Source organism: Pygocentrus nattereri, chromosome 9, assembly GCF_015220715.1.
Source record: "Pygocentrus nattereri isolate fPygNat1 chromosome 9, fPygNat1.pri, whole genome shotgun sequence".
Taxonomy (NCBI): domain Eukaryota; kingdom Metazoa; phylum Chordata; class Actinopteri; order Characiformes; family Serrasalmidae; genus Pygocentrus; species Pygocentrus nattereri.
Genome location: NC_051219.1, coordinates 10,149,404 through 10,172,032, shown reverse-complemented (window position 1 = coordinate 10,172,032; position 22,629 = coordinate 10,149,404). Strand labels below are relative to the sequence as shown.

Below are 22,629 nucleotides of genomic sequence, written 5' to 3'. Positions count from 1 at the left end.
TTGGCCTTCAGGAGATCAAAAGTTTGAACCCCAGACACACCACAGACCTACTTCGTCAGGAATTTGAGAAGAAGAGAGCACTCAACTCTCAAACCCCCTCCATGCCCCCCACCAGCCCTAAGAGCATCATCCTTACCAGTTGGAGAGCGTAAACTGCTGTGAACGAAGATGTTTGGGGTGAGAATCAGGCATGAATAATCTCTCCATTGCTGCAGAGCTGTTACGGCTCCACAGCAGAACTATTTCTTTAGGTAAAATAACATAATCCTCCTTTACTGTAAAATCATTGTAACACAGTTCAAACACAGTTTTTACAATAAATGTTCTTAAATGCTGGAGTTAATGCATAACTGCTAATTCACCCTTTAACCCTGAAGATCAGCAGAGAGTGCTGGTCACACAGCAATGTAGATAACGGCAAAAAGGCAAAGATGAAGATTTAAGATGAGCAGCAATAATTTGGAGATGAATAGACTTATCTGGTTTCCTGATACGTTTAATCTACAACAATTCGCGAAGCTGAATTCAACCTGTGGAGCAGCAATATTTGCAAACTAATCAATGTGACCTGGCTTAGTCTGACTTAAAGAGCTACAAGTACATTAGCAACTGTCTAATTATAATTGAATTTGAAACATTTGTAGGGATTGACAAACAGAGGGTGTATTGTGAATTAGTATATTACTCAATAGTCATATTAAAAGTTGGGAACTAATTCATAAAATGATGAGTGGCTTCTTATTGCTCACTACTGATAAATTGTCAAAAAATTACTTTGTTCTCATGGGCCACTTGTGGCTCACCATGAAACCATCTGCCTTCCAAACAGTAGATGGCTGGTTCAAATCCCACCTGAGCTGTCCTTGTCAAAGCAAATGACAGCTTGTAGTGATGTGATGTTCGTATCTTGAGAGCCTTGTCAGGCACAGAATAATATTAATATTCAAAAACTGATGATGTTAATGTAGGCTTATAGTGCTTGGACCCCATAATTGCTATATTTTGATTTGCAATCATAAAGGCTGCATCACTATATGAGTGTGTGTGTGTGTGTGTTGAACTATTAGAGCTTTAGTTTGCCCTGTGCGGGAAGCTGTTTGCGTCTTGCATTGGGGAAGTACATGTGTAATTGCTGATAAAATGAAATAAAATGAAGATTAATGTCAGAATTTTTTGATTTGTACCCCCAAAGTCATTGGATGTACCCCTTGGGGTGCACATATCGTAGTTTGGGAACTACAGACAAACAGGTTGCCAGTTCGATCCTCAGTGCCAAAGGTACATGACTGAGGTTTCCTTGAGCAAGACACCTAACCCCCAATTGGAACCCCCCACTGTGGATAGGGCTGTGTGTTCACTGCCCCCTAGTGTGTATGTGGTGTTTCACTGCCCAGATCGGTTAAACACGGAGGTGAAATTTCCCCATTGTGGGACTAATAAGGGTCACTTAATCTTAATATACACTAATTTGAACACCCCGGGTTACATTTAGTTGATTTTCTAAGTGAAAATAAGTGAACACATCCACTACAGAGAACTTTTCTGCAGATTTTAGTGCACAGTTTCCATTTATTTGCTAAGTTTAACACATTGTACAGTTGGGAACAGCTTCTCTTCCACACTGACTCTGAGCACAGGGGCTCCCCAGGGATGTGTGCTTAGCCCCCTCCTGTTCTCCCTGTGTACACATGACAGTATAGCCAAGTAAACATCTAACATCATCTTCAAGTTTGCTGATGACTCCACCATCCTAGGCCTCATCACTGATGGAGATGAAACAGCCTACAGAGACGAGGTCAGTGCTCTATCAGAGTGGTGCCATGACAACAATCTCTGTCTCAACATCAGCAGAACAAAGGAGATGATCATGGACTACAGGAAGCGGCAGAGGGGTGTTCACTCTCCCCTATTCATCAATGGAGCTGAAGTGGAGAGAGTCAGCAGTGTGAAGTTCCTCAGCGTACACCTCACTGATGACCTCACCTGGTCCCTCCACACCAACAATATTGTGAGATCTGCCCGTCAGCATCTCTTCTTCCTGCGTGGCTCAGGAAGTTTGGTCTGCCTCCTCAGATCATCACCACCTTCTACAGGTGCACCATAGAGAGCTTCCTCATGGGCTGCATCACTGTCAGCAAGGCCCTTAAAGGAGTGGTGAGGATGGCAGAAGCCGTCATAGGCACCAATCTACCAGCCTTACAGGACATCTACCAGTCCCGCTGCCCCAGGATAATCAAAAAGATCCGGTCAGACAGAAGCCACCCAGCACTCGGCCTGTTCACCATCCTGCCATCAGGCAGGAGATTTCGCAGCATCCAGGCTAAAACAACCTGGTTAATGAACAGTTTCTACCCACAGGCTGTCAGGCCTCTGAACAAGCTGTGAAGCTGTGGGTCCTTCCCCAACTACCATTTTCACTCAGTCACTTTGTCAGTATTATTATTATTTTTATTATTATTGTATCATATCATCTCTGCTATGGACAATGACACTTTAAAACTAAGTCACTTTAAATAACAATAACACTTAAGTCACTTTAAAATGTAAATTGTCTCTGTTTTGTGTATATTTTCTCTATATTTTGGTTATATTTAATATATTTCAATTTGTTTTCATATTTATTTATTTAGTGATTATCTGAGCCTCACCACAAGCATTTCAATGCATAAATAGCCTGACATGTTGTGCAAATGACAAACTTGAAAGTGAAACAGGTCCTACTTAAATGTTTGTTGACAGTTGATATTTAGTTGAACGCCTACTGATAGTTGGTTGATATTTCAACTAAAGTGTCCCTAAATAAATATAAATTAATTGAACAGTTGTTGATATGTACCCTTCAATTCAGTTCAAGCTTATTTGCATAGCGCTTTTTACAACAATGTAAAGACTTCAGTCTGTATGGACTCATTGATACATTGTTGACAGTCATATTAAAATTCCTTGCATTCTTAGTTGATAAACAACATGTAGTCTATTGATTGAGTTAATGATGTGTTTGTTGAAACATAGACAAAGATCTATTCACATGTTGTTGAGAATCAATTGATAAACTGGTTGATGATTAACAACTGACAGGTTGTTGACAGTCTGTAGATGGTTTGTTGACGGACTATCCAAATAGTGTTACCATATCCTGCAAATAATGCAAGGTTTTATTTTAATATTCTGTACTGTAGACACTTGCGTGACAAATGCGTATTGCATATATTATATCAGCAGGATGTTACTTCAAAATGTCATTTTAACAGAGATCTCAACTCATCATATCACCCAAATGAAAACAATATTTCATTATATATAGACTCACTTGGCCTTCCTAACAAAGGTCTGCACAAGCTTCTGGCACCACTTCAGGTTTCTCTGGAAACATCTCTGGAAAGTACAACCCCAATTCCAATTAAGTTGGGATGTTGTGTAAAACATGAATAAAAACAGAATATGATGATTTGCAAATCTTGCTCAACCTATATTCAACTGAATACACTACAAAGTCAAGATGTTTAATGTTCAAACGGATAAACTTCATTGTTTTTTGCAAATATTCACTCATTTTGAATTTGATGCCTGCAAGACGTTCCAAAGAAGTTGAAATTCTTGTTTTTGAATGAATCTTCATGACGTCAATCACGCAGTAGGTGTTACAGCAGTGGAGAGTTTTGAGCATGATTACACAAGCCACACCTCCTTAGAACTGATATATATTGAGCTTATACACAGCTCTCCATCACACTCTCTTCTTCACACTTCTCAGATCCACCAACTATGAAGCTGCTGGTCACTCTGGTGCTCTTCTACATACTTTTGTCTGATGGTACAGAGTTTCATTTATTATGAGTACAGATTATATATACTACATAAATGCATTGAAATTCAATGAATTCAAATTTTTACTGATGATTAGTACTTATGTTTTGTTCATTACTTATTAATTCATTATTATTTATGTATTGCTAATGTGCAGTTTGTATTATTAAGGATGATTTCCTTCGCATGTTTACCTGTGAAGCTTTTCAGACGACCGCAGCAATGATGTGTCACAGCTGTGTCAAACCAAAGGAATGTGTAAAGGAATGTGATCCTGCTGAAGACCGCTGCTATACTGCATCAGGTGAGATAGAGAGCACAACCTAGCCATCTCAAAATATTCTGCAGTTCCCCACTCACAGTCTCACAGCAGTAGGAGCCAACTTGCATGAAAAGATACTAAAAGCTTAGTGTAGGTTCTATAGGTGTATGCAATGTTTTTGAGATTGGACTGAAACTATGAGCTTTTCTAAAAAAAAATATAAGTAGATCTTAATGTGTGTCTGAAAATACATATTCTGTTACATACAGCTGTATGCAAGTTTGAACACTCCCAGTCAAATCATGAGCACTTCATTTTAAGTATGAGTGCAGGACCTTTTTTTTTGCGGATACAAAGATGTGTTAACTATCAAACATCAGCTCTAATCATTCGTACACGTGTTTAATGATTTAGGGGTGCGCTGGTGAAACCTAGTGCAGTGCTGCTACATTTGTTTTTAACATCAAGTGTCCAGTTAAATACCACATTATTTCCACATATTTAGACTGCCGGGAGCACATTGCACCCAAAACACCATTATATTCTAAAGCGAGATGCAGATTCTGTGAGGTCAGATCATTCTGAACACGTTTTTGCCGACACGGATTGATTTGAAATATGTTTAACTCTAGCCCAAAAGCTCCATGTGTCCACTGATCAGAAAGAGGGTGTGTAAAAACCCCAAATCCTAAAAAGCATATGCTCGAAAATTAATATAAAACCACTGGCATATATACTACCCTGTACCAAGTTTGCTCCAAAAAACCTTAAGAAACAGATGATGAGTGCCATTCATTCCTACTTTAATGTAGGAATACGATGCCGTCTCTTAGGCTACGTTTACACAGCAGGGAAAAGTGGTCCAAATCCGATCTTTTTCCTCATCCGTGACACAGATGTGTGTCTGTGTCAGTGTGAATGGCCAAAACCGCACTGAATCTGACATTTTCAATTCCGATTTGAGACGCTTTCATATGTGGTACTGAAATCTGATCCGTATGCGACTTTTACGTCAGTCCAACTCGACATTGGTCATCATTTTGCGCTGCTGAGACTCAGAAACATTTAGGCTGATCTTTCTGCACAAAAAAATAGAGGAGACTCATTGCAGCCACTTCGTGACCGAAGAGGTTTTGAACGAAACCGAGGCTGCAGTGTTTAAAGAATCTGAGGACACGAACCAAAGAAGTGGCCGAATAGCACACCCTTTTTACGGTGAACTCGACCACACTGTGGGTGATGAGTCCAGCTGTCAATCACTGGAACCTCATACTCACTCCTGTAATGCTGACAAAGATGACATTGAAGCTCCGGGAGTGACAGGTGTTCACTGGCCGCCATGACTGTTTACCTCTGGACGAGCCTCGTGAAGCAATATTCTTTTGCGCATGCGGGTCGCTTTAAGGGATGATCACATACAGATTACATTTAAAGGATACTGTGAACAGCCAAACCAAAAAATCGGATTTGGTGAGGAAATCAGATTCAGGCCACTTTTACCTGCTGTGTAAACGTAGCCTTAGTCGTGATGTTCAAGCAGCTACTAATGTTGGACTAGGTAACGTTAAACCTGGTGGACATTTTTCTGCTCGTCTTTCTCCTCCAAAAAAGCAAAAGGTCAGGCATTTTTACTGATCTCCATCACAGGTGATGTTTGTTTTAGAGAAGGTTCTTTAAATTACAGTAAAATATAACTTTTTGATCTCATGCTCCCACAGTTGTTTCAACTGGAGATCCATTTTTTTTGCTTGGATAAAAAGTGGGAGCGCACAAGCTCCACTTGCTCCATTACCCCTATGGATCCTGTACAGAGAACATAAATAGGAATATTCTGAGTTTAACATATTGGAAAATATGGAATATAAACTATACGATGTGTGCATGTTTTTTTTTACTTTTCCAGTATGTTAAATTTAGCAAATAAACAGTAATTGTGTATTAATCTGTAGAGGATGTGTTAATTTATATTCACTTAGAACATGTAACGGGGAGCGAGGTAGCGGACGCATGTGAGGAGCTAAGCGACTTTTATTGAGGGCAAATCCAGGGTCATAGTCTAGACAGTCCAGGTTCATATGGCCAACATGGACAGATTGGGGGACAGACATGACATAAACCGGAATAACCAGCTAACAGAGACCGAGACATCAAACAAAGACCGGCAAACACAAGGAACAATGAGGGACAGGTGAAAACACTAAGGGGCGGAGTAACCAAACAGGGGACAATAGAAAAGAGCTGTTTCCTCGTTTACCCCAGATGCTAGAAATATTTTTCTGTAAGACTTTTCTTGTGTGATTGCTCTTATCAGTAAATGAGTAAAACTAAACAATAACAGTGAATCATTTAAGAAAGGAGATCCATTATTTTGATGAGACTCCTTACAATGTCTGCATGCAGTGCTGTGAAAAAGTATTTGCCCCTTTCCAGTTTCTTCTATTTTTGCTAATTTGTCACATTTAAATGTTTCAGATCATCCAACTCATTTTAATACAAGACAAAATCATGAGTAAACACAAAATGATTATTCCATTTACTGCAGATAAAGATTTATCTAAAAATCTATATCACCCATGTGAAAAAGTAATTGCCCCCTTAAACCTAAGAACTGGATGTGCCACCCTTGGCCTGTAACAGCTGCAATCAAACATTTGCGATAACTTGTGACGTGTCTTTTACATCATTGTGGAGGAAATTTGGCCCAATGTTCTTTGCAGAATTTGTCTACACTGGAGGGTTTTTGAGCATGAACTGGGTGTTTAAGGTTTTGCTACAGCATATCATTGGGATTCAAGTCAAGACATTGACTCTGCCACCCCGTAACCTTAACTTTGTTTCTTTTGAGCCATTCAGAGGTGGACTTGCTTGTGTGCTTTGGAACATTGTCCTGCTCTTGAGCTTTAGGCCTGACATTCTCCTTCAGGATTTTCTGATATGGAGCAGAGTCAATGGTTCCATCAATTTTGACAAGTTGTCCAGGTCCTGCAGAAGTAAAGCAGCCCCAGACCATCACACTACCACCACCACATTTCACTGTTGGTATGATGTTCTTATGGTAGAAACGGTGTTAGCTTCACACCAGATGTAATGGGACCCATGTCTTCCAAAAAGTACAACTTTGCCTCATCAGTCCACAGAATATTATCTAAAAAGTCTTGAGGTCATCTAGATGTTTTTTGTGTAATGCAAGATTAGGTTTTTTGTGTTTGTGGAGAGGGGGGCGTGGCCGAGTGTTGAGTGCGGGTCGGAGAAGCTGCTCTGGCTGAACCAGCAGGGTAAGTAGCTGATGATGCTCAACTGTGCCTTGTTTCTGCCAGCCGACTTATAGTCATCTCTTCCTTCAGTAGTTGGCAGAGCCCAGAGAGAGAAAGAGACCCCGACAAGGAAAGACTGGAAAGTCCCCCGCAAGTCGGGCCTTGATTTTGCTGGCTGAAAAGCTGATTATTGTTGGTTATGAGTAAAAAGACGCTCTCTGGCTTCACCCCTGCTTCCAGTGTTAGCACCTACCAAACCACCCCCCCAGTTCAGAACCTTTACAATGTTATTTTTTATTTGTATGCTTTTTCAGACCTTCTAACCAGCTTCACATTGTTAGACAAGTCCTATAGATTCAACAGGTATGGCAGTAATCATGCCTGGGTGTGAAATTGAACCCAGTAGTCAGTTGAATTTGGTTAACTGGTTGATTTTGTATGGCCGTTACTTTTTCACATAAGGCCAGATAGGGCTGAAAAGCATTTTTCCTTCAAATAAAGTAATCTTTAAAAAACAGCATTTTGTGTTTACATGGGTTATCTTTGTTTAATATTAAAAGTAGTTTAATCATCTGAAACATTCAAGTGTGAAAAATCTGTGAAGAATTAGAAACTTTTTCACATCACTGTAACTGAGGTGAACTGAAGATCTACTGAACCAAACTGAATATCTTTCTTAACCCTCTCTTTTCACATTCACATTCAGTGATGAGCCTTGGGCTGAGTGGGAAAGGATGTACAACCAGCCTTGTGTGTAAAGCGGCTGAAGCCACTGGAAAGGTCAAATGCTGTGAGGGAGATCTGTGTAACGGCGCTGAGGGGGTTAAGCTGAGTCTCCTCATCATGCTGGTTCCTCTGCTCTTCTCCATCCTCTTCATCTGAGCTCTCTGCTGCTCCTCTCTCAGTCATTCATCTCTTACTGGAATAACAGAAATATTATTACTGTTAGTAAAATTGATGTAATTTTCCTATTTTTTCATTACTTGCTCAGTTGCTCTGTTAATGTTGGTGATAAGAAGAAATGATGAGACTTCAAAACCAATCAAAGTCAATGAGGCCTAGTACCTTTATTTCTGGTGTGAAACCTATTTTTTTTATTAGCTCAGCTGAAGAAATAAGGAGGTTGCACTCAGTAAGCAGCCTGGCAATCTTTTCTTCTATGATTAATTCAAAGTCAAATAGCTTAGACTAAGTGTATAGCTGATGTTATCTAGCTGAATAATAAATAATTACAGTTCTGAGGCTTGGTACTTTTATTGCAGCTATGTTATGTAAGGACTGAGCATAAGCAGTTCCTGTTTCTCAGGAGTGTTTGCTGTTTTCTCCACTCAACTTTGCTAGTCTCTTGCTGTTTTTTCCTTATTTTTATTTTTTCATTTTTTCAATGTTAATTAGTGGTTGCATGTTACTGACAATAAATTAAAGCAATGACTTTTGGAGGCTACTTGTTTTCTCTCATCAGATACGTGGGACACCTGGAAAGACTCAGATCAGCTGACAATACTACATAAGTATCAGTATAGCAGGGCAACGTGTTTAGCTATGCCTCTTTCTCCGTCAAACTTCATTTGTGAGAAGTGTAAGTTTCTTACTTGACGGAGAAGATTAGTGTGTAGGAGTGTGACGGAGAAGTCGTGTGTACATCTGGAAATTAGAAAAGAGCAGGGCTAGTCAGCAGGGCTCTGACTCTCTGTAGCTGACGCAGGATATTCAAGGGTACCTGAAGCTGCTAGCTAGCTGTAGGTATTCTAAGACGGTTATTCATATAGGTACTAATAATGTTCATCGGCAACAGTCAGAAATAACTAAGGCTTATATTAAAGAGGTAAATTTGCCCAGATGATGTCCAATGCTGTAATATGTTCTGACCCCATCCCAGTTTGATGTGGTGCCACAATCTATAGTAGGTATGGTCGCTGAACTGCAGGTAACTGCTGGTTGGCCAAGTAAACCAACCATCTGCTAGCTGCCTTGAGATGCCACATACGTTCCACTCAAACGGGTCTGTGTCCTTCCTGGAATTTGATACTTCCGGAAACGAAAAATGTTTGTTTAACTAATCTAATTAATATCAGACCTGTTCAACCAGTTTGTGGTTACTGATGATAACGTTGATGCTCTAGGCCCTACAGGAATGAGGATTAGACCTTTAAAATATGGTACACTATTGATTGACAATTGATTTTGATTTTCAATTGAACCAATTGCATGTGTTTTGGGGGTTGTATATCCATTAAAATCAACGTGCACCTGTTTTTGGGTTTGTTCGACCGTTTGCCGTTTTTTGTGGAGTCCCTCTTGGTTCAGTTTCAGGCTTTTGTTTTTGTCTTTGTACATGCTCCCTCTAGCTCATGTCTCTAGGAAACATGATAACAATTTTCATGGCTATGGTGCTGATGCCCAGTTATACATTTCCCCTTCTTCTGATAATCAAGACTTTGAGATAGATTGGTCAGCAGCTTGTCAGATCTTTCTCAGTGGATGTCAGAAAATATTCTGGGACAAAAGCACAAAAAACACAAATATTGATTATTCGTACAAAATCTGAGACGAAGCTGCTTAGACTTTAGGCATTGTTTTGTCGTGCATGTGAACCTAAGCATTTAAATAAGTTTATATCATTTGAGGAATATTGAGAAATGTTTGGTCTTTTCTCTCTCAGAGTGACACAGACAACCAATTGAACCAATTGCATGTGTTTTGGGGTTGTATATCCATTAAAATCAACGTGCACCTGTTTTGGGGTTTGTTCGACCGTTAAAATGAAAACACAACCGTTTTGTGGTTTGTTTGACAGTTAAAATTAAGACACACCCATTTTTGTTTTGTTTTGTTTGTTCGACCGTTAAAATGAAAACACACCTGTTTTTGGGTTTTGGGTAATCGTTCATAAAAGTGATTTGCCGTTTTTTGTGGAGTCCCTCTTGGTTCAGTTTCAGGCTTTTGTTTTTGTCTTTGTACATGCTCCCTCTAGCTCATGTCTCTAGGAAACATGATAACAATTTTCATGGCTATGGTGCTGATGTCCAGTTCTACATTTCCCCTCCTTCTGATAATCAAGACTTAGAGACAGATTGACCAGCAGCTTGTCAGATATTTCTCAGTGGATGTCACAAAATACGTGTTCACCACAGCCATTTCCATTCTCTTTGCAAAATCTACAACCATCTGACCTTCCGCATTTCTGTCTTTCACACCATACATACCCATCACCTCTTCATCCCCTCTGTTCCCTTCACCAACATGTCCATTGAAGTCTGCACCAATCACCAATCACTCCTCTCTAGGGACACCATGTACCACTTCATCCATCTTACTCCAAAATTCCTCTTTCTCCTCCAACTGACAACCAACCTGTGGTGCATAGGAACTGACCACATTCAAAATCACACCATCAACCTCCAACTTCAGGCTCATGATCCTGTCTGACACGCTCTTTACATCCAGAACACTTTTCCCAAGCTGCTCCTTTAGGATTATCCCTACTCCATTTCTCTTCCTCTCTACACCATGATAGAACAGTTTGAATCCACCTCCAATGTTCCTGGCCTTGCTTCCTTTCCATCTGATCTCCTGGACACACAGAATATCTACCTTCCTTCTCTCCATCATGTCTGCAGGCTCTCTGCCTTTACCAGTCAGTGTCCCTATGTTCAGAGTCCCTAATCTAACCTCCACACTCCTGCCTTTCCTTCTCTCTCGCTGCCGTCTAACCCGCCTTCCTCCTCTCCTCTTTGATGGTCTGCAACCTATAGTAGTCCAATTTCCACCGGCACCCTGCTGGTCAACAGCACCGGAGGCGGTCGTTGTTAACCCAGGCCTCGACTGATCCGGTATGGCAATAATATTTGTGATCCACATGATAGTTTTGGCACAAGTTTTACGCCGGATGCCCTTCCTGACGCATCCCTCACCATTTATCCGGGCTTGGGACCGGCACCAGAAGTACACAAAGTACACCACTAACTGCTGGTTTAGTTGATCTAATAACAGCTATTTATGCAATATTAAGTTTTGAATGAATCTGTCCTTTTTTTTGAAGTGAAAAGGTTAAGTTAGAGCACAGATCTATTTCTTACCTTAAATGGTATAAACAGTCACCCAAGGCACCCAAGCTAGCCAATCCAGACCAGCTTCAATGCACATTGGCACATGTTGATTTTGTACTGATTTAAACAGAACATTCCTGGGTGCAAGTGAATCATGGCAGTAAAATGCTGCCCACAGCCTAACATAGACACAGTACTCCCTCTCCCTAATCCCAATTGGGTTGGTTTAGTGGATAATATCTTATTATCTGGAATAGGAGATGCTGGCCCAGATTAGGTAGGATATCTAGGAACCAAACATTCAGAAACAGCCTTGGTTAGACCTCTGGGGAAAAAAATTCCTCCAGACACAGGGCAGTCGTGTTGTGACGTATCAGGTCATTTTATCACCTCCACTTACTGTATAGCTGCACTGTGTAGTTCTACAGTTACAGACTGTAGTCCATCTGTTTCTCTGATACTCTGCTACTCTGTTCTTCAGTGGTCAGGACCCCCATGGACCTTCACAGAGCAGGTACTAGTGTTAGTGTGTGTTGCGCTGGTATGAGTGTATCAGACGCAGCAGTGCTGCTGGAGTGCTGCCGTCCACTCTATTAGATGTACCTACGTTGTCGGTTCACCTTGTAGATGCAAAGCCAGAGATGATAGCTCATCTCTTGCTGTACAGTATGAGCTAATCATCGTCTAGTCCTTCATCACTGTTGACTAGGTAGGTTTCGTTTGTGGACTTCTCAGTCCAGCAGTGACACTGAGATGTTTAAAAACTCCAGTAGCACCTGATCTGTCTGATCCACTTAGACCAGCGCAACACACACTAACACACCACCACCATGTCAGTGTTACTGCAGGGCTGAGAATAATCACTGAATCAATGAATGATGGTAAACTAAAGGAAGTGTTCATGTTCGCATATTTGCTGCACACTTTATACTTTTCAGATGTAGACAAAATAGTAAACACTGCCATAAGTTTACTGTAAATTGTTGAATCAGCAGCTCCGAACGAAGGGTCAACTTCAGCCGGCGAGAAAGAAGAGTAAAAAGATTACTAACAAGAAGACAAACAGATCAGAAGCTCAAATGAGTAGTTGATTTCAGCATTGTAACATTGATCATGGCAGAAAATGTATTTGTCTGTACATTAAAAAAAGGTATTTAATAGCAAAATAGAAAGAGAGAACAATATAAAATAGCTTACTTCTGTCGGTAGCTTTTTCCCACTGAGAGGTAGCTGGTTGGTCATGGCCATGGTGATAACATGCTGCAGAAACAAAAGCAGACAAAAATAACCATTATAAAAAATAACACATTTCTACAGCACATACTATTAACACAAGTATTTTGTAGCACTATTGAAAGTAATACAAAATACCCGTTTTGAGGACAGTACAACTGTTGAAACACACCTGTTTTGGGGTTAGCATAACCGTTAAAAATTAAAGTACGCCTGTTTTGGGGTTAGTACAACCGTTGAAAAGAAAATGCACCTGTTTTGGGGTTAGAATAACCGTTAAAAATTAAAGTACGCCTGTTTTGGGGTTAGTACAACCATTGAAAAGAAAATGCACCTGTTTTAGGGTTAGCATAACCGTTACAAATTAAAGTACGCCTGTTTTGGGGTTAGTACAACCGTTGAAAAGAAAATGCACCTGTTTTGGGGTTAGTATAACCGTTAAAAATTGAAGGACGCCTGTTTTGGGGTTAGTACAACCGTTGAAAATTAAAGGACGCCTGTTTTGGGGTTAGTACAACCGTTGAAAATTAAAGTACGCCTGTTTTGGGGTTAGTACAACCGTTGAAAATTAAAGTACGCCTGTTTTGGGGTTAGTACAACTGTTGAAAAGAAAATGCATCTGTTTTGGGGTTAGCATAACCGTTACAAATTAAAGGACGCCTGTTTTGGGGTTAGTACAACCGTTGAAAATTAAAGTACGCCTGTTTTGGGGTTAGTACAACCGTTGAAAATTAAAGTACGCCTGTTTTGGGGTTAGTACAACCGTTGAAAAGAAAATGCACCTGTTTTGGGGTTAGCATAACCGTTACAAATTAAAGGACGCCTGTTTTGGGGTTAGTACAACCGTTGAAAATTAAAGGACGCCTGTTTTGGGGTTAGTACAACCGTGGAAAATTAAAGGACGCCTGTTTTGGGGTTAGTACAACTGTTGAAAAGAAAATGCATCTGTTTTGGAGTCAGTGCAACCGTTAAAAATGAATGCCCATGTTTTTTGAGGATAATACACCCGTCTTCGTGTTAGCGCAAGCATTAAAAAGAAAGGTTTGAAAGTGCACTCTTTTAGAGGATAATACAGGTGTTGAGAAAGGAAGAGCACCCTTTTAGGAGAAGGTTCACCCATTTTGAGGACAGTACACCCATTTAGAAAATAGTGCACTCGTTTGTGGAGGAAAACTAAAATGCTGATGCATTATATGATTTTTCAAATAGCAGATCTCCATCTACAGTAATGCTGTGAAATCGACTCGGTTGCTACATCATTCTTTAAGATGCTTTTTGAGTGTGGTGGCAACAATGTTTTAGATATTGTATTTGTCTGTTCAGGAATGTTTTTCCAGAAGCTTTTGAAACAGCTGCTAAAAAGAGTAGCATTGGCCATTTTGTACTAAATAACTCTATTGATTGATCACTATTGATTGATTGATTATTAAAATTAAAACGCACTCGTTTTGGGGTTTGTACGACTGTTATAATGAAAACGCATCTTTTTGGGGTGCGTACCGCCATTAAAATTAAAACGCACCCGTTTTGGGGATTGTAAGACCGTTAAAATTAAAACGCACACGTTTTGGGGGTTGTACGACCGTTAAAATTAAAACGCACCCGTTTTGGGGTTCGCAAAACCGTTAAAATAAAACGCACCTGTTTTGGGGTTTGTACGGCCTTTAAAATGAAAACGCACCCGTTTTGGGGTGCGCAAAACCGTCAAAATGAAAACGCACCCGTTTTGAGGTTTGTACAACCATTAGAATTAAAACGCACCCGTTTTGGGGCTCGCAAAACCGTTAAATTAAAACGCACCCGTTTTGGGGTTGTACGACCGTTAAAATTAAAACGCACCCGTTTTGGGTTTTGCACGACCGTTAAAATTAAAACGCACCCGTTTTGGGACTCGCAAAACCGTAAAAATGAAACGCACCCTTTTTGGGGTTTGTGCGACCGTTAAAATTAAAACGCACTCGTTTTGGGGTGCGTACCGCCATTAAAATTAAAAAATATTCTAGGATAACTGTTAATATTAAGGCGCACCCGATTTGATGATAGTACTCCTGTTTTGGGTGTGTTACATTCGTCAAAACAAATGAACTCCACCTATATTGGGGTTAGTACAACTGCTAAACAGAAAGCGCACCAGTTTTGAGGTTATTTAAACTGTTAAAATGAAATTGCACCTGTTTTGGCTGTTTTGTTTGTATAATGGTGAAAATTAAAGCGCACTGGATTTGAGGATGGTACACCTGTTTTGGGATTATTTAAATCGTTAAATGAAAGCCCACCTGACTTGGAGTTTTTACAACAGTTCTTGGGTTTGTACAAACATGAAAAGGACAACGCAGCTTTTCTGGGGTTAGAAAAGCCTTTAAAATGAGAGAGCATCAGTTTGGAGGATCATACACTGATTTGGGCTTTTCTTCAACCGTTGAAAAGAAAACGTACCTTTTTAGGGTTAGTTCATCTGTTGAAAAGACAACGCAAGAAAATGCAGCTGTGTTGAGGAAATTTCACCCATTTGGTGGAACGTCCACTCTTCTAGGGGAAAATCCTTCTTTTAAGGTTTAATTAAATCTTAGTGAAACCTTTGATGCCATCTACCGTGAGATTGTAATCCAACATCCTTAATGGTGAGTTGGCCCCTCAGGTTGAGTTTCCTCTTCTTCTTCTTCTTTCGGCTGCTCCCTTTAGGGGTTGCCTGTCCACCTTCACTACATCCATAACACTTCTCTGAGGTCTACCTCTTCTCCTTCTACCCGGCAGCTCCATCTCCAACATTCTTTGCCCAATATATCCACTATTCCTCCTCAACACACGTCCAAACCATCTCAACCTGGCCTCTCTGGCTTTATCTCCAAACTGCTCCACCTTCACTGTCCCTCTGATCTGCTCATTTCTAATCTTGTCCATCCTTGTCACTCCCAAGGAAAATCTCAGCATCTTCATCTCCGCCACCTCCAGCTCAGCCTCCTGTCTTTTTGACAGAGCCCAGTCTCCAAACCGTACATCATAGCAGGACGCACTACTGTCTTGTAAACCTTCCCTTTCACTCTTGCTGCTATCCTTTTGTCACACATCAGCCCTAACAGCTATGGTGCTGATGCCCTGTTATACATTTCCCCATCTTCTGATAATCAAGACTTTGAGATAGATTGACCAGCAGCTTGTCAGATATTTCTCAGTGGATGTCAGAAAATATTCTAGGACAAAAGCACAAAAAACACAAATATTGATTATTCGTACAAAATCTGAGACGAAGCTGCTTAGACTTTAGGCATTGTTTTGTCGTGCATGTGAACCTAAGCATTTAAACAAGTTTATATCATTTGAGGAATATTGAGAAATGTTTGGTCTTTTCTCTCTCAGAGTGACACAGACAACCAATTGAACCAATTGCATGTGTTTTGGGGTTGTATATCCATTAAAATGAATGGGCACCTTTTTGGGGGTTCGCAAAAGCGTTAAAATAAAAACGCACTCGTTTTGGGGTTTGTACGACTGTTATAATGAAAACGCATCTTTTTGGGGTGCGTTCCGCCATAAAAATTAAAACGCACCCGTTTTGGGGTTTGCAAGACCGTTAAAATTAAAACGCACCCGTTTTGGGGCTCGCGAAACCGTTAAAATAAAACGCACCCGTTTTGGGGTTTGTACGAGCGTTAAAAATAAAACGCACCCTTTTTGGGGTTTGTGCGACCGTTAAAATGAAAACGCACCCGTTTTGAGGTTTGTACAACCATTAGAATTAAAACGCACCCTTTTTGGGGCTCGCAAAACCGTTAAATTAAAACGCACCCGTTGTTTGTGGGGGTTGTACGACCGTTAAAAATAAAACGCACCCTTTTTGGGGTTTGTGCGACCGTTAAAATGAAAACGCACCCGTTTTGGGGCTCGCAAAACCGTTAAACTGAAACGCACCCGTTTTGGGGTTTATGGACCGTTAAAATGAAAACGCACCCGTTTTGGGGCTCGCAAAACCGTTAAAATGAAACGCACCCGTTTTGGGGTTTATGGACCGTTAAAATGAAAACGCACCCGTTTTGGGGTGCACAAACCGTTAAATTAAAACGCACCCGTTTTGTGGTTTGTACGACCGTTAAAATTAAAACCGTTAAAATGAAAACGCACCTTTTTGGGGTGCGTACCGCCATTAAAATTAAAACGCACCCGTTTTGGGGTTTGTAAGACCGTTAAAATTAAAACGCACACGTTTTGGGGCTCGCAAAACCGTTAAAATAAAACGCACACGTTTTGGGGTTTGTACGGCCGTTAAAATGAAAACGCACCCGTTTTGGGGTGCGCAAAACCGTTAAAATTAAAACGCACCTTTTTTGGGGTTTGTACGACTGTTAAAATTAAAACGCACCCGTTTTGGGGTGCGCAAAACCGTTAAATTAAAACGCACCCGTTTTAGGGTTTGTACGACCGTTAAAATTCAAACGCACCAGTTTTGGGGTTTGTACGACCGTTAAAATTCAAACGCACCCGTTTTGGGGTGCGCAAAAACCGTTAAAATTAAAACGCACCCTTTTTGGGGTATGTACGACCGTTAAAATTAAAACGCACCCTTTTGGGGGTTCATAAAATCGTTAAAATGAAAAATAATCCCTTTTGGGTGTTGGATAACTGTTAATATTAAGGCGCACCCGATTTGATGATAGTACTCCTGTTTTGGGTGTGTTACATTCGTCAAAACAAATGAACTCCACCTATATTGGGGTTAGTACAACTGCTAAACAGAAAGCGCACCAGTTTAGGGGTTTGTGTAAGCGTTAAAAGGAAATTATTTTATATCATTTGAGGAATATTGAGAAATGTTTGGTCTTTTCTCTCTCAGAGTGACACAGACAACCAATTGAACCAATTGCATGTGTTTTGGGGTTGTATATCCATTAAAATGAATGGGCACCTTTTTGGGGGTTCGCAAAAGGGTTAAAATTAAAACGCACTCGTTTTGGGGTTTGTACGACTGTTATAATGAAAACGCACCTTTTTGGGGTGCGTACCGCCATTAAAATTAAATCGCACACGTTTTGGGGGTTGTACGACCGTTAAAATGAAAACGCACCTGTTTTGGGGTGCGCAAAACCGTTAAAATGAAAACGCACCCGTTTTGAGGTTTGTACAACCATTAGAATTAAAACGCACCCGTTTTGGGGCTCGCAAAACCGTTAAATTAAAACGCACCCGTTTTGGGGTTTGCACGACAGTTAAAATTAAAACGCACCCGTTTTGGGGCTCGCAAAACCGTTAAAATTAAATCGCACCCGTTTTGGGGCTCGCAAAACCGTTAAATTAAAACGCACCCGTTTTGGGGGTTGTACGACCGTTAAAATGAAACGCACCCGTTTTGGGGTTTGTGCGACCGTTAAAATTAAAACGCAACCGTTTTTGTGGTTTGTACAACCGTTAAAATTAAAACGCACCTTTTTTGGGGTTTGTACGACCGTTAAAATTAAAACGCACCCTTTTGGGGGTTCATAAAATTGTTAAAATGAAAAATAACCCCTTTTGGGGGTTGGATAACTGTAAATATTTAGGCGCACCCGATTTGATGATAGTACTCCTGTTTTGGGTGTGTTACATTCGTCAAAACAAATGAACTCCACCTATATTGGGGTTAGTACAACTGCTAAACAGAAAGCGCACCAGTTTAGGGGTTTGTGTAAGCGTTAAAAGGAAAATGCAGCTCTTTTGGCCTTAGTAAAACCATTAAAATGAAAGTGCTTCTGTTTTGGGGTTTGTACAACAGTTAAAAGGAAAACGCACCAATTTTGAGGTTATTTAAACTGTTCAAATGAAATTGCACCTGTTTTGGCTGTTTTGTTTGTATAACGGTGAAAATTAAAGCGCACTGGATTTGAGGATGGTACACCTGCATGTGAACCTAAGCATTTAAACAAGTTTATATCATTTGAGGAATATTGAGAAATGTTTGGTCTTTTCTCTCTCAGAGTGACACAGACAACCAATTGAACCAATTGCATGTGTTTTGGGGTTGTATATCCATTAAAATGAATGGCCACCTTTTTGGGGGTTCGCAAAAGCGTTAAAATTAAAACGCACTCGTCTTGGGGTTTGTACGACTGTTATAATGAAAACGCACCTTTTTGGGGTGCGTACCGCCATGAAAATTAAAACGCACCCGTTTTGGGGTTTGTAAGACCGTTAAAATTAAAACGCACCTGTTTTGGGGTGCGCAAAACCGTTAAAATGAAAACGCACCCGTTTTGGGGTTTGCATGACCGTTAAAATTGAAACGCACCCGTTGTGGGGGTTGTACACCGTTAAAATTAAAACGCACCTGTTTTGGGGTGCGCAAAACCATTAAAATGAAACGCACCCGTTTTGGGGTTTGTGCGACAGTTAAAATGAAACGCACCCGTTTTGGGGTTTGTACGGCCGTTAAAATTAAAACGCACTCGTTTTGGGGTGCGCAAAACCGTTAAAATGAAAACGCACCCGTTTTGGGGCTCGCAAAACCGTCAAATTAAAACGCACCCGTTTTGGGGGTTGTACAACAGTTAAAATTAAAACGCACCCGTTTTGGGGTTTGCACGACCGTTAAAATGAAACGCACCCGTTTTGGGGTTTGTGCGACCGTTAAAATGAAAACGCACCCGTTTTGGGGCTCGCAAAACCGTTAAAATGAAACGCACCCTTTTTGGGGTTTGTGCGACCGTTAAAATGAAAACGCACCCGTTTTGGGGCTCGCAAAACCGTTAAAATGAAAACGCACCCGTTGTGGGGGTTGTACGACCGTTAAAATGAAAACGCACCCGTTTTGGGGCTCGCAAAACCGTTAAAATGAAACGCACCATTTTTCGGGTTTGTGGACCGTTAAAATGAAAACCGTTAAAATTAAAACGCACCTTTTTTGGGGTTTGTACGACCGTTAAAAGTAAAACGCACCCTTTTGGGGGTTCATAAAATCGTTAAAATGAAAAATAACCCCTTTTGGGGGTTGGATAACTGTTAATATTAAGGCGATTTGATGATAGTACTCCTGTTTTGCGTGTGTTACATTCGTCAAAACAAATGAACTCCACCTATATTGGGGTTAGTACAACTGCTAAACAGAAAGCGCACCAGTTTAGGGGTTTGTGTAAGCGTTAAAAGGAAAATGCAGCTCTTTTGGCCTTAGTAAAACCATTAAAATGAAAGTGCTTCTGTTTTGGGGTTTGTACAACAGTTAAAAGGAAAACGCATCAATTTTGAGGTTATTTAAAATGTTAAAATGAAATTGCACCTGTTTTGGCTGTTTTGTTTGTATAACGGTGAAAATTAAAGCGCACTGGATTTGAGGATGGTACACCTGCATGTGAACCTAAGCATTTAAACAAGTTTCATTTGAGGAATATTGAGAAATGTTTGGTCTTTTCTCTCTCAGAGTGACACAGACAACCAATTGAACCAATTGCATGTGTTTTGGGGTTGTATATCCATTAAAATGAATGGCCACCTTTTTGGGGGTTCGCAAAAGCGTTAAAATTAAAACGCACTCGTCTTGGGGTTTGTACGACTGTTATAATGAAAACGCACCTTTTTGGGGTGCGTACCGCCATGAAAATTAAAACGCACCCGTTTTGGGGTTTGTAAGACCGTTAAAATTAAAACGCACCTGTTTTGGGGTGCGCAAAACCGTTAAAATGAAAACGCACCCGTTTTGGGGTTTGCATGACCGTTAAAATTAAAACGCACCCGTTGTGGGGGTTGTACACCGTTAAAATTAAAACGCACCTGTTTTGGGGTGCGCAAAACCATTAAAATGAAACGCACCCGTTTTGGGGTTTGTGCGACAGTTAAAATGAAACGCACCCGTTTTGGGGTTTGTACGGCCGTTAAAATTAAAACGCACTCGTTTTGGGGTGCGCAAAACCGTTAAAATGAAAACGCACCCATTTTGGGGCTCGCAAAACCGTCAAATTAAAACGCACCCGTTTTGGGGGTTGTACGACAGTTAAAATTAAAACGCACCCGTTTTGGGGTTTGCATGACCGTTAAAATGAAACGCACCCGTTTTGGGGTTTGTGCGACCATTAAAATGAAAACGCACCTGTTTTGGGGCTCGCAAAACCGTTAAAATGAAACGCACCCGTTTTGGGGTTTGTGCGACCGTTAAAATGAAAACGCACCCGTTTTGGGGTGCGCAAACCGTTAAATTAAAACGCACCCGTTTTTGTGGTTTGTACGACCGTTAAAATTAAAACGCACCTTTTTTGGGGTTTGTACGACCGTTAAAATTAAAACGCACCCTTTTGGGGGTTCATAAAATCGTTAAAATGAAAAATAACCCCTTTTGGGGGTTGGATAACTGTTAATATTAAGGCGCACCCGATTTGATGATAGTACTCCTGTTTTGGGTGTGTTACATTCGTCAAAACAAATGAACTCCACCTATATTGGGGTTAGTACAACTGCTAAACAGAAAGCGCACCAGTTTAGGGGTTTGTGTAAGCGTTAAAAGGAAAATGCAGCTCTTTTGGCCTTAGTAAAACCATTAAAATGAAAGTGCTTCTGTTTTGGGGTTTGTACAACAGTTAAAAGGAAAACGCACCAATTGTGAGGTTATTTAAACTGTTAAAATGAAATTGCACCTGTTTTGGCTGTTTTGTTTGTATAATGGTGAAAATTAAAGCGCACTGGATTTGAGGATGGTACACCTGTTTTGGGATTATTTAAATCGTTAAATGAAAGCCCACCTGGCTTGGAGTTTTTACAACAGTTCTTGGGTTTGTACAAACATGAAAAGGACAACGCAGCTTTTCTGGGGTTAGAAAATCCTTTAAAATGACAGCACATCAGTTTGGAGGATCATACACTGATTTGGGCTTTTCTTCAACCGTTGAAAAGAAAACGTACCTTTTTAGGGTTAGTTCATCTGTTGAAAAGACAACGCAAGAAAATGCAGCTGTGTTGAGGAAATTTCACCCATTTGGTGGAACGTCCACTCTTCTAGGGGAAAATCCTTCTTTTAAGGTTTAATTAAATCTTAGTGAAACCTTTGATGCCATCTACCATAAGATTGTAATCCAACATCCTTAATGGTGAGTTGGCCCCTCAGGTTGAGTTTCCTCTTCTTCTTCTTCTTTCGGCTGCTCCCTTTAGGGGTTGCCTGTCCACCTTCACTACATCCATAACACTTCTCTGAGGTCTACCTCTTCTCCTTCTACCCGGCAGCTCCATCTCCAACATTCTTTGCCCAATATATCCACTATTCCTCCTCAACACACGTCCAAACCATCTCAACCTGGCCTCTCTGGCTTTATCTCCAAACTGCTCCACCTTCACTGTCCCCCTGATCTGCTCATTTCTAATCTTGTCCATCCTTGTCACTCCCAAGGAAAATCTCAGCATCTTCATCTCCGCCACCTCCAGCTCAGCCTCCTGTCTTTTAGACAGAGCCCAGTCTCCAAACCATCCATCATAGCAGGACGCACTACTGTCTTGTAAACCTTCCCTTTCACTCTTGCTACTATCCTTTTGTCACACATCAGCCCTAACAGCTATGGTGCTGATGCCCTGTTATACATTTCCCCATCTTCTGATAATCAAGACTTTGAGATAGATTGACCAGCAGCTTGTCAGATCTTTCTCAGTGGATGTCAGAAAATATTCTAGGACAAAAGCTGAAAAAACACAAATATTGATTATTCGTACAAAATCTGAGACGAAGCTGCTTAGACTTTAGGCATTGTTTTGTCGTGCATGTGAACCTAAGCATTTAAATAAGTTTATATCATTTGAGGAATATTGAGAAATGTTTGGTCTTTTCTCTCTCAGAGTGACACAGACAACCAATTGAACCAATTGCATGTGTTTTCGGAGTTGTATATCCATTAAAATCAATGTGCACCTGTTTTGGGGTTGAATGTTAAAAGGATAATGCACCTGTTTTGGTTTTGTTATAACCGTTAAAAGGATAATGCACCTGGTTTGGGGTTAGCACAACCATTACATGAAAAACGCACCCGTTTTGGGTTTCGGAAAACCCTTTCGGACGACCCTCAAAATTAAAACGCACCCGGTTTGG

The 22,629-nt window shown here is 40.6% G+C and overlaps 1 protein-coding gene across 1 annotated transcript in view; it reads left to right on the top strand.

The window, feature by feature from the left end:
- The window catches only part of LOC108442804 (prostate stem cell antigen), a 48,098-nt gene extending 39,355 nt beyond the window's left edge, over positions 1 to 8,743 (top strand). The window contains exons 2-4 of the mRNA XM_017723016.2: positions 3,755 to 3,814; positions 4,010 to 4,111; positions 8,030 to 8,743. Coding sequence (XP_017578505.1) covers positions 3,766 to 3,814; positions 4,010 to 4,111; positions 8,030 to 8,205 — 327 coding nt within the window. The 5' untranslated portion in view covers positions 3,755 to 3,765 and the 3' untranslated portion in view covers positions 8,206 to 8,743. The remainder of the gene's footprint in view (positions 1 to 3,754; positions 3,815 to 4,009; positions 4,112 to 8,029) is intronic.
- Positions 8,744 to 22,629: the final 13,886 nt, after the last annotated feature.